We start from the raw sequence: 12,509 nt of genomic DNA, 5'->3' as shown, positions 1-12,509 counted from the left end.
GAAAAGAAAAACCACAGTCTGGGACTCCTTCTTTTGCTTCAGCTAGCTAAAACTAACCAAAAGCAAAAGGAGAGCTTCGTCCTGCCGCCTGTCTGTCTGCAGACAACACAGTCTTGGAGGAGGAATGCTGGGAGTACGCAATGTCTGAGCTAAGAAAAAAAAAGAACTGTGCGATTCTTCTCTCTCTCTTTTCACTCTCTGTAACAAGTCTTAAAGGTGCAAAACTTATTATTATTCAGCATAAACTAATGAGACGATTTGGGGATAAAAGCATCATATAGTCAACTTAGGACATTCTATTCCTTATCTCTATATCGTCTGCTTACTACTAAAACTAATATAAATTTAACTCTACAAACACATACATTATACATCTATTATACAGCTATACACAGACAATGGTAACAGCATTCAGCAAACAGTGATATTTACACATAGGTCTCACTCAACAATTAGATCTCTCTGAGGTACACATCGTGTTCTCTCATCTTTTTGCATTATTTACTATGTGTAACTTGGTCTCTGAGCAAAAACAACTCTACGAATGGGTTTGTCTGTATTCGAGGCAGAATTAATCTAAATTGTCTTCTCTAACAAACATCTGACATGTACTACTGGGACTTTGTCTCTATCTACTCTATGCAAAGACTCAGATTGGGCAGGGCTCACTCGGTTAGTAGAGCTTCGGGTATTAACTAACTAGGTGGCTTTTGCCAGATGCTGCTCCCAGTTTTTGAAAGATCTTCTACTTAATGCTTTTAATGTGGTTTTTAACAGTCTGTTGTACTTCTTTACTTTGCTTGCAGCTGGTGCGTGGTAGGGGATGTGGTACACTTACTCAATACTATGTTCTCTAGCCCAAGTGCTGATAAGGCTGTTCTTAAAATGAGTCTTGTTGTCTGACTCAATCTTCTCAGGGGTACTATGTCTCTACAGAATTTGCTTTTCCAGGCCCAGGATAGTGTTACGGGTAGTGGCATGAGGCACAGGGTAGGTTTCCAACCATCCAGTGGTGGCTTCTACTATTGTGAGCACGTAGCGCTTGCTTTGGCGTGTCTGGGGCAGTGTGATGTAGTCAATCTGCTAGGCTTCTCTATACTTGTACTTAGACTACTGCTCACTATACTACAGGGGCTTCAATCGCTTGGCCTGTTTGATGGCAGCACATGTTTCACAGTCATGGATAACTTGAGAAATACTGTCTATGGTTAAATCTACTCCTCGGTCTCGTGCCTACTTATAGGTGGCATCTCTACTCTGATGGCCTGAGGCATCATGGGCTTATCGAGCTAGGAATAACTCTTCTTTATGTTGCCAATTTAAGTCTATCTTTGACACCTCTATCTTTGTAGCTTGGTTTACTTGCTCATTATTTTGGTGTTCTTCATTAGCTTGACTCTTGGGGACATGGGCATCAACATGACGGACTTTCACAGGTAGCTTCTCTAACTGAGCGGCAATGTCTTTCTATTCATCAGCAGCTCAGATCAGTTTTCTCTTACGCTGCCAGTTGGCTTTTTTCTACTTTTCCAGCCATCCCCACAGTGCGTTGGCTACTATCTATGAATCAGTGTAAAGGTAGAGCTTTGGCCACTTCTCTCTCTTAGCAATGTCCAGGGCCAGCTGAACAGCTTTGAGTTCAGCAAGCTGGCTTGATCTACTTTCTCTTTTGGTAGCTTGTGCAACTTGTCGTGTGGGGCTCTATACAGCTGCTTTCTACTTCGGTTCATTCCCACAATGCGGCAAGAACCATCAGTAAAAAGAGCGTATCGTGTATCTTCTGCTGGCAGCTGGTTATATGGTGGAGCTTCTTCAGCTTGTGTCACTTCTTGTTTTTCTTCATCAGTGAGACTAAAATTTTCACTTTCTGGCCAGTTTGTAATTATTTCTAGAATCTCAGGGCGATTCGGGTTTCCAATACAGGCGCGCTGTGTGATAACAGCAATTTATTTGCTCCATGTGGTGCTGGTGGCATGGTGCATAGAGGGAACGTTTGCTTTGAACATCCACCCCAGCACCGGTAGTCGGGGTGCCAGGAGGAGTTGTGCTTTTGTGCCTATTACCTCTGAGGCAGCCTAGACTCTTTTATAGGCAGCTAAGATTTTTTTCTCTGTTGGAGTATAGTTGGCTTCAGACCCTCTGTAGCTTCGACTCTAGAATCTTAGCGGTCGGCCTCGAGTTTCACTAGGCACTTTCTGCCAAAGGCTCCAGGACAAGCCATGGTTCCCGGCTGCAGAGTAGAGCACGTTCTAGTGTAGCTTGGATCAGTCCATGGCAGATGGTGGGACTGTGTTTCCACTCCTGGGGCAGTCGGTTCTAGGTGTACTGCACGCTCTTCTAGGTGAAAGCAAACTGGGGCCTGCATTCTGCTGCCAGAGGAATGGAGAAAAATGCATTGGCAATGTTAATAGTGGCATACAGGGGCCACCTGACAGGTCTAGCTGATCTTGGGATGTCAAGGGCTGCCTCTCATCATCTCCTGGAGCACTGGGGCTCTATGCTTTCCTTGCTATGAAAAGAACCTCTTTTCAAATGCATATTGCCAAAGTTGGTACCCTCCCTATAAAATTTCCTATATGCAAGGATATCTCTCAGAACAAAACCTGCCAGCTCTGGATGTCTTTACCACTGCCTGTCACCTCTCATCTGCCGCTGAAATACTGAGGCTCTGTTCCTTCATTCCTATGGAAAAGAACCGGTCTTCAGGTCCAAGGACCATGGCCAAAATTAAAATTTTGCCTCCTAAATTCTGTATATCCAAGGATTGCTCCCAGACAAACGTAGCTAGGATAGGAAGGTCAGGCTGGTCCTGTCCTCTGGTGATTTTCTTAGACTCTGAGCTGAATGTTTTCATTTGAAAACACCTTGGAGAGGGTCCAGAGATCTCTCAAGGAAGGGTTTTGAGGCCTCGGGCACATGAGCACTACATATGGACAAAGGAGCTCTGTGCTGTTGTGGTGGTTTTGCATGACAGAAATGATGCCCTAAGAGAAGCTGCTAGCAGTTTCTTCCATGTCTGACAAAAAGCCAATCAGTAATTAGCTTTGAGAATTGACAATCTGTTAAACCACTAAGGAAATTGTACACAACTCTGTGAAGACACATGTTAAAGATGAGAAAGCCTGGGAGGGTCTCTTTCCCTTCTGGCTGGCACAGAGGTAACAAGGCTGACCCGGCCCCCGTCTCAGCCAGGCCGGGCCGGGCGGTTCCTGCCGTGGGGCCGGGCCCCTGCCGCCAGGGGACCCCGCCAGGCCCCATCGGCTGCCGGGCAGGGCAGGGGAGGAGGCCGGGGCGAGGCCGGGCCGGGCCATGGCTGCAGTTGGGAACATCTGGGCACTGCTGAGCCCTGCCCCGCCGCCAGCCGGGCCCGGCCAGGATCCCGCCGGCCCCAGGAGCAGCCCCGGGCCGGGCCGGCTGCCAAGATTCTGCCACCGCTGGGCTTCAGCCGCGAAGCCCCGGCAGGGGAGGAGAAGCCATCGGCCCCCGGCCGTGCTGCTGCTGTGCTCTGGCCTGGCTGCTGAGATCCTGGCCCCGCCCCAGCGCGGCCCATCCTGACACAGCCCCAGCGCAGCTGCAGAAACCTCCATCAGAAAACAGCTCCGGCGCAAGCACGGAGCCTGGCCGGGTCACGGAACCATCTGCAGGCCCCGGGTGAGATATGAACTCTGTCAGTGCTTCCATCCTCCCTCGAGGGAGAAAAGGACAAAATGCAGGCACACAGAGGAGCAACATGAAGACACCGAGGTCAGTGAAGAGGAAGTTGAGTCCCAGATGGGAGGGATGAAGAGATGCCTTGATCTTGGGGCTCAAATCCTCTTTGTAAAGTTATGGAGAAGGATGCAATTGATACATCAGACTCTCTTTTTCCCTATAATGCATTGAAAAGTATGGGGAGATGACTTGTTCAGCAAAGGCCTCCCATGCTAAAAGGAAGCAAATGTTGAAGTAGCTGTGACCCAATAGAAGTTTGCACAGAGAAAGAGAACAGAGTGATGAGACCCTGTGCCCTCAGGGGAAGAGAAGAAGAAGATCTCTGTTCCCAGAGATGAAGGTGATTTCAGAAAAGATTAAGTATAGAACTTTGCTCTAAGACAGATCATCTTTAAACTAATACCCCACAAGCTGAGATGACCCATAAACACAGCTGTGGGAAAAGCTGTGAAAAATGGGGGGACTACAACAAGATAGAGTTTTTTTTGGCAGCTGCTATTTGTGGGAATTGAGAGCCATGAGTAAACTGTTTTTATGGAGAAGTCTCCATAGCGAGAGAGAGACTCCTCTCCTAAGTAAACTGAAGAAAGACTATTCTAGAAGTGATAAACTGACTGAAAATTTTAGGGTTTGTCTCTTTACTCAGTCAGTAAGAAAGAAAAGGTTGTAGAGAGAGAAGTGTTCTGAAAGTTTTATCCTGATGCTTCTTACTCTTTCTTTTCCTTGCTATTAATAAACATTTCTTTCTACCCTTTTGAAGTTTTGAGCCTACCTTGCCTTTTTCCTAATCCTATCTCACAGCAGGAAATGAGTAAGGATATTCTAGTGAGTGCAGTGGTAATTAGCCAACACTGAACCAAACACAACAATTGCTGCATTCTCCAAGAAATCTCAAATTGGCAAGCCAAAAGCACTACAGAAACATTTCTGATGAGCTGCCCCAGTGCAGAGGGAAATCAAGGCAGAGCCATGGTTTGTCAGGACTTGCTTGATCCTAATGAGCCCTGTGGTGCATTTGGAGCTGAGCTCTTGAATCTCAGGATCTGAGAGGAGATTGCACAAACCTTTCCAGGAGTCAAAGTCAGAGGAAAACTCAAAGTGTCTCAAAGCATGAATGGGTCTCACTGAGGTCCATCCCCAAAACAGGCTCCTCATGGACTCCTTGGAGGAGGGAATTGGTGGCCAGGATGGCACAAAACCTCTCAGAGATTCAGAGTGTAGAAAGGAAATTCCAAAGTACCTTAAAAACCTTGAGTATTTCAAAGTATTAATGAGCCCCAATGAGTGTCAGTACAAAGCTCTCAAGGGACTCATTAAAGCAGATAATTGGGGCCATGATTGCACAAACTGCTCATAGAATCTCTATCAAAAGGGAAACAGCAAGTAGCTTAAAAAGTGAAGTACCCTTTTAGTATCAATGAGTCCCACTGAGTGTTGTTACTGACAAAGCCTCTCAGGGACTAATTACAGCAGATAATTGGAGGCCATGATTGCACAAACCTCGAGAAATTCAAGGCAAAAGCCAAAGCCAAAGTCCTTTGAAAAACCTGCAGCCCCTGCAGGGAAGCATGAAGGAGCCCCCAGGGCCATTGCTGAGCAAAGGCTCCCCAGGGACTCTTCCAGCAGATCCTTGAGGCCACTGGGATGTGGGCTGGGCGGGGATGCTGAGGGCAGGACAAGGGGCTGACAGTGCCCAGCCTGGCTGGGGTTGTGCCAGGAGGCCCCAGGGCCTCAGGACAAGTGTGTCTCCTCCCAGCCCTTGCTGGCACAGACCCTGCTGTGCCCCAGGGCACCAAGACTTGGCTTCTTCTTTGTCCCCACCTGTCAGCACTGCCTGCAGTTCTCTGCTCTGCCTGGGGCCTGGGGACACTTGCTCAGTCGTGTCCCTCAGGGGGGACCCATTAAAAGTCCAAGAAACTTTGGAGTGTGATTCTGACTTGGAGTTCTGGAGAGGTTTCTTCAGCTCCCTCTGAGGGACTGATGTTCAGGGGCCTGAGCACAAAGCCCCAGAGGCTCATTAAAGTCCTTGTGCTGTGTCTGTGCTGCTGAGCTGGGCTGGGCTCCTGGCACAGAGGCAGCTGCTGGTAACCAAGCAGAGCTTCAAAAGCACATTTCTCTCTTGATGAGCAGCTCTTCTGCCAGCCCAGCAGGGCTGGGGCACTGCCTGCAGCCAGCCCGGGCACAGCACAGAGGCACAGAGAGTTTCAATCAGTCAGGGCTGGGAAGGGGCTGAGAAGTGCCTGGGCAGAATCCCCGCCAGCCCCTTGGCACAGGGTTTTGAACATCCACCCCAGCACCGGTAGTCGGGGGTGCCAGGAGGAGTTGTGCTTTGTGCCTATTACCTCTGAGGCAGCCTTAGACTCTTTTTTATAGGCAGCTAAGATTTTTTTTCTGTTGGAGTATAGTTGGCTTCAGACCCTCTGTAGCTTAGACTCTAGAATCTTAGCGGTCGGCCTCGAGTTTCACTAGGCACTTTCTGCCAAAGGCTCCAGGACAAGCCATGGTTCCCGGCTGCAGAGTAGAGCACGTTCTAGTGTGTAGCTTGGATCAGTCCATGGCAGATGGTGGGACTGTGTTTCCACCCTGGGGCAGTCGGTTCTAGGTGTACTGCACGCTCTTCTAGGTGAAAGCAAACTGGGGCCTGCATTCTGCTGCCAGAGGAATGGAGAAAATGCATTGGCAATGTTAATAGTGGCATACAGGGGCCACCTGACAGGTCTAGCTGGATCTTGGGATGTCAAGGGCTGCCTCTCATCATCTCCTGGAGCACTGGGGCTCTATGCTTTCCTTGCTATGAAAAGAACCTCTTTTCAAATGCATATTGCCAAAGTTGGTACCCTCCCTATAAAATTTCCCTATATGCAAGGATATCTCTCAGAACAAAAACCTGCCAGCTCTGGATGTCTACCACTGCCTGTCACCTCTCATCTCCGCCGCTGAAATACTGAGGCTCTGTTCCTTCATTCCTATGGAAAAAGAACCGGTCTTCAGGTCCAGGACCATGGCCAAAATTAAAATTTTGCCTCCTAAATTCTGTATATCCAAGGATTGCTCCCAGACAAACGTAGCTAGGATAGGAAGGTCAGGCTGGTCCTGTCCTCTGGTGATTTTCTTAGACTCTGAGCTGAATGTTTTCATTTGAAAACACCTTGGAGAGGGTCCAGAGATCTCAAGGAAGGGTTTTGAGGCCTCGGGCACATGAGCACTACATATGGACAAAGGAGCTCTGTGCTGTTGTGGTGGTTTTGCATGACAGAAATGATGCCCTAAGAGAAGCTGCTAGCAGTTTCTTCCATGTCTGACAAAAGCCAATCAGTAATTAGCTTTGAGAATTGACAATCTGTTAAACCACTAAGGAAATTGTACACAACTCTGTGAAGACACATGTTAAAGATGAGAAAGCCTGGGAGGGTCTCTTTCCCTTCTGGCTGGCACAGGTAACAAGGCTGACCCGGCCCCGCCTCAGCCAGGCCGGGCGGGCGCTCCTGCCGGGGCCGGGCCCCTGCCAGGGACCCCGCCAGGCCCCATCGGCTGCGGGCAGGGCAGGAGGCGCGGGGCCGAGGCCGGGCCGGGCCATGGCTGCAGTTGGGAACATCTGGGCACTGCTGAGCCCTGCCCCCGCCGCCAGCCCGGGCCCGGCCAGGATCCGGCCGGGCCCCAGGAGCAGCCCGGCCGGGCCGCTCGCCAAGATTCTGCCACCGCTGGGCTTCAGCCGCAAGCCCCCGGCAGGGGGGGAGAAGCCATCGGCCCCTCGGCCGTGCTGCTGCTGTGCTCTGGCCTGGCTGCTGAGATCCTGGCCCTGCCCCAGCTGCCCATCCTGACACAGCCCCCAGCGCAGCTGCTGCAGAAACCTCCATCGTGAAAACAGCTCCGGCCGCAAGCACCGAAGCCTGGCGGGTCACGGAACCATCTGCAGGCCCCGGGTGAGATATGAACTCTGTCAGTGCTTCCATCCTCCCTCGAGGAGAGAAAAGGACAAAATGCAGGCACACAGAGGAGCAACATGAAGACACCGAGGTCAGTGAAGAGGAAGTTGAGTCCCAGATGGGAGGGATGAAGAGATGCCTTGATCTTGGGGCTCAAATCCTCTTGTAAAGTTATGGAGAAGGATGCAATTGATACATCAGACTCTCTTTTTCCCTATAATGCATTGAAAAGTATGGGGAGATGACTTGTTCAGCAAAGGCCTCCATGCTAAAGGAAGCAAATGTTGAAGTAGCTGTGACCCAATAGAAGTTTGCACAGAGAAAGAGAACAGAGTGATGAGACCCTGTGCCCTCAGGGAGAGAAGAAGAAGATCTCTGTTCCCAGAGATGAAGGTGATTTCAGAAAAAGATTAAGAGAACCTTTGCTCTAAGACAGATCATCTTTAAACTAATACCCCACAAGCTGAGATGACCCATAAACACAGCTGTGGGAAAAGCTGTGAAAAAATGGGAGGGACTACAAGATAGCAGATTTTTTGGCAGCTGCTATTTGTGGGAATTGAGAGCCATGAGTAAACTGTTTTCTTATGGAGAAGTCTCCATAGCATGAGAGAGAGACTCCTCTCCCTAAGTAAACTGAAGAAAGACTATTCTAGAAGTGATAAACTGACTGAAAATTTTAGGGTTTGTCTCTTTACTCAGTCAGTAAGAAAGAAAAGGTTGTAGAGAGAGAAGTGTTCTGAAAGTTTTATCCTGATGCTTCTTACTCTTTCTTTTCCTTGCTATTAATAAACATTTCTTTCTACCCTTTTGAAGTTTTGAGCCTACCTTGCCTTTTTCCTAATCCTATCTCACAGCAGGAAATGAGTAAGGATATTCTAGTGAGTGCAGTGGTAATTAGCCAACACTGAACCAAACACAACAATTGCTGCATTCTCCAAGAAATCTCAAATTGGCAAGCCAAAAGCACTACAGAAACATTTCTGATGAGCTGCCCCAGTGCAGAGGGAAATCAAGGCAGAGCCATGGTTTGTCAGGACTTGCTTGATCCTAATGAGCCCTGTGGTGCATTTGGAGCTGAGCTCTTGAATCTCAGGATCTGAGAGGAGATTGCACAAACCTTTCCAGGAGTCAAAGTCAGAGGAAAAACTCAAAGTGTCTCAAAGCATGAATGGGTCTCACTGAGGTCCATCCCCAAAACAGGCTCCTCATGGACTCTTTGGAGGAGGGAATTGGTGGCCAGGATGGCACAAAAACCTCTCAGAGATTCAGAGTGTAGAAAGGAAATTCCAAAGTACCTTAAAAACCTTGAGTATTTCAAAGCATTAATGAGCCCCAATGAGTGTCAGTACAAAGCTCTCAAGGGACTCATTAAAGCAGATAATTGGGGCCATGATTGCACAAACTGCTCATAGAATCTCTATCAAAAGGGAAACAGCAAGTAGCTTAAAAAAGTGAAGTACCCCTTAGTATCAATGAGTCCCACTGAGTGTTGTTACTGACAAAGCCTCTCCAGGGACTAATTACAGCAGATAATTGGAGGCCATGATTGCACAAACCTCGCAGAAATTCAAGGCAAAAGCCAAAGCCAAAGTCCTTTGAAAAACCTGCAGTCCCTGCAGGGAGCATGAAGGAGCCCCCAGGGCCATTGCTGAGCAAGGCTCCCCAGGGACTCCTTCCAGCAGATCCTTGAGGCCACTGGGATGTGGGCTGGGCGGGGATGCTGAGGGCAGGACAAGGGGCTGACAGTGCCCAGCCTGGCTGGGGCTGTGCCAGGAGGCCCCAGGGCCTCAGGACAAGGTGTCTCCTCCCAGCCCTTGCTGGCACAGACCCTGCTGTGCCCCAGGGCACCAAGACTTGGCTTCTCTTTGTCCCCACCTGTCAGCACTGCCTGCAGTTCTCTGCTCTGCCTGGGGCCTGGGGACACTTGCTCAGTCGTGTCCCTCAGGGGGACCCATTAAAAGTCCAAGAAACTTTGGAGTGTGATTCTGACTTGGAGTTCTGGAGAGGTTTCTTCAGCTCCCTCTGAGGGACTGATGTTCAGGGCCTGAGCACAAAGCCCCAGAGGCTCATTAAAGTCCTTGTGCTGTGTCTGTGCTGCTGAGCTGGGCTGGGCTCCTGGCACAGAGGCAGCTGCTGGTAACCAAGCAGAGCTTCAAAAGCACATTTCTCTTGATGAGCAGCTCTTCTGCCAGCCCAGCAGGGCTGGGGCACTGCCTGCAGCCAGCCCGGGCACAGCACAGAGGCACAGAGAGTTTCAATCAGTCAGGGCTGGGAAGGGGCTGAGAAGTGCCTGGGGCACAATCCCTGCCAGCCCTTGGCACAGGAACCTCTGGCTGCAGGACAATGCAGCTGCAGCTCCTGGAGCCATCTCCTACAGCTGGAACATCCCAATGCCTACAGAGCCTGTGAGTACATTCTCTGATTGTCTCTTGTGCAGAGCAGCCAGGGGTGCCCAGGGCTGTCCTGCAGAGCAGGGTCCTGCAGCCCAGGGCGCTGTGCTGGGGCAGGGACTCTGCTGCCTGCCAGGGACAGCTCTCAGCCAGCCCTGGCAGCTGCTCCCAGCACTGGGGGACAAGGTCTGGGTGGGAGGAGACAGCTGGTCAGGCTTGGAAGTGTTCTCCTTGTGTGGGGAGGATGCTGCATTGTTCAGGGCTGCTCCCAGCATGGCATTTAACTGCAGAACATTTCCAAGTAGATTATACAGGGAGCACAGCAAGGCAGGGGCTGCATAAAAGGGAAAATCTTGCTTATTTAATTTACTGCTGTGTGGGTGGAAATTGCACATAGATATTCATCTCTCAGTTCAGGTTGAAAAAAAAAAAAATCTCCCAGATGTGAGTAAACCAGGCAACAACAGCAATCAGCACAGGACCCCTTAGATGCAGCATCAGTGTTGCTTTTCCATCCTCCTCAGGGTTGCTCTGACGTTGCCATCAGAGCCTGCAGAGCCAGAGCTGCCCCTGGGCAGTGCCTGAGCTGGGAGGGCTCTGCAGGGCAGAGCTGAGCCCCCAGGGCTGGGCTGGGCTCTGGCAGCACTGGCAGGGCCCAGCCCTGGGCACAGGGAAGCAGCTGCTGGCAGGGACAGCTCCAGGCAGCAGAGCCCTGGGCAGGCAGTGGGGGGAAAGTGCCCCCAGGCTGTGCTGGGATATTTCAAGTCCTCTCCAAACCCAACTATTCCATGATTACTTTTCTTACAGATCCCCATGCCAAGGCACAGCAAATGTCCAACAGCAGCTCCATCAGGCACTTCCTCCTGCTGGCATTGGCAGACACGCGGCAGCTGCAGCTCCTGCACTTCTGCCTCTTGCTGGGCATCTCCCTGGCTGCCCTCCTGGGCAACGGCCTCATCATCAGCGCCGTAGCCTGCGGCCACCACCTGCACACGCCCATGTTCTTCTTCCTGCTCAACCTGGCCCTCAGCGACCTGGGCTCCATCTGCACCACTGTCCCCAAAGCCATGCACAATTCCCTCTGGAACACCAGGAACATCTCCTACACTGGATGTGCTGCACAGGTCTTCCTGATTTTCTTCTTCATCTCAGCAGAGCTTTGCCTCCTGACCGTCATGTGCTACGACCGCTACGTGTCCATCTGCAAACCCCTGCACTACGGGACCCTCCTGGGCAGCAGAGCTTGTGCCCACATGGCAGCAGCTGCCTGGGCCAGTGCCTTTCTCCATGCTCTCATGCACACGGCCAATACATTTTCCCTGCCCCTGTGCCATGGCAATGCCCTGGGCCAGTTCTTCTGTGAAATCCCACAGATCCTCAAGCTCTCCTGCTCAGACTCCAACCTCAAGGAACTTTGGCTCATTGCTGTTAGTGCCTGTTTATCATTTGGTTGTTTTGTGTTCATTGTTTTCTCCTATGTGCAGATCTTCAGGGCTGTGCTGAGGATCCCCTCTGAGCAGGGACGGCACAAAGCCTTTTCCACCTGCCTCCCTCACCTGGCTGTGCTCTCCCTGCTTATCAGCACTGCCACATTTGCTCACCTGAAGCCCCCCTCCATCTCCTCCTCATCCCTGGATCTGGCCCTGTCAGTTCTGTACTCGGTGGTGCCTCCAGCCCTGAACCCCCTCATCTACAGCCTGAGGAACCAGGAGCTCAAGGCTGCAGTGTGGAGACTGATGACTGGATGCTTTCAGAAACATTAAACTGCTGGCCAATTTCTGCCAATCACTTGTAATAAAAGTTATCTTTGATAATTCTTCTTGGTTTCACTTTGGAAGTTTTTGTCTGTGTTTTAGTTTCTTAATCTTTTCCACAAAGATATGCCAATGTTTTTGCCATTTCTCGTTTTGTTTTTCTCCACCTTCCCCTGGCCACAGACTCTGTCAATGAGGGGCTGTGCTGCTGGTGGCTTTAAAGGAACTAAAAGATCTCCCAGCAAAGTTTTCTGCAGAGATGCCCTTTTGTTGCCTTCTCTGGAGCTGCAGCAGCAATGTCTGTGTGCAGAGCTGGGGGCAGATCAGTGCTGGCACAGCAGCTCTGGTCCTGCTGGCCACACCATTCCTGATCCAGGCCAGGAGCCATTGGCCTTCTTGGCCACCTGGGCACACTGCTGGCTCATGTCCAGCCTGCTGTCCATCAGTCCCTGCAGGTCCCTTTCTGCCTGGCTGCTCTCCAGCCACTCTGTCCCCAGCCTGTAGTGCTGCAGGGCGTTGTTGTGGCCAAAGTGCAGGACCCGGCACTTGGACTTGTTAAACCTCACCTTGTTGGATTTGGGCCCTGGATCCTGTCCAGGCCCTGTCCAGGGCCCCTGTGCAGACCCAGCTTGGTGTCACCTCTCCAGCAGATGGCCCAACACCTGGGGTCCCATCCAGCTTGGTGTCCATCCCGTCCCTGCAAAGATGTCCTTGGTTCCATGGGG

The 12,509-nt window shown here is 50.8% G+C and overlaps 1 protein-coding gene across 1 annotated transcript; it reads left to right on the top strand.

The window, feature by feature from the left end:
* Positions 1 to 10,860: 10,860 nt before the first annotated feature.
* On the top strand, positions 10,861 to 11,793 carry LOC115916731 (olfactory receptor 14A16-like). Its single transcript, XM_030970470.1, has one exon. It carries the CDS (start codon positions 10,861 to 10,863, stop codon positions 11,791 to 11,793), a length of 933 nt encoding a protein of 310 aa, XP_030826330.1.
* Positions 11,794 to 12,509: the final 716 nt, after the last annotated feature.

The sequence above is a fragment of the Camarhynchus parvulus genome, unplaced genomic scaffold (assembly GCF_901933205.1).
Source record: "Camarhynchus parvulus unplaced genomic scaffold, STF_HiC, whole genome shotgun sequence".
Classification (NCBI taxonomy): Eukaryota; Metazoa; Chordata; class Aves; order Passeriformes; family Thraupidae; genus Camarhynchus; species Camarhynchus parvulus.
The sequence above is the reverse complement of the archived record's forward strand: the minus strand, read 5'-3'. Positions and strand labels throughout refer to the sequence as shown.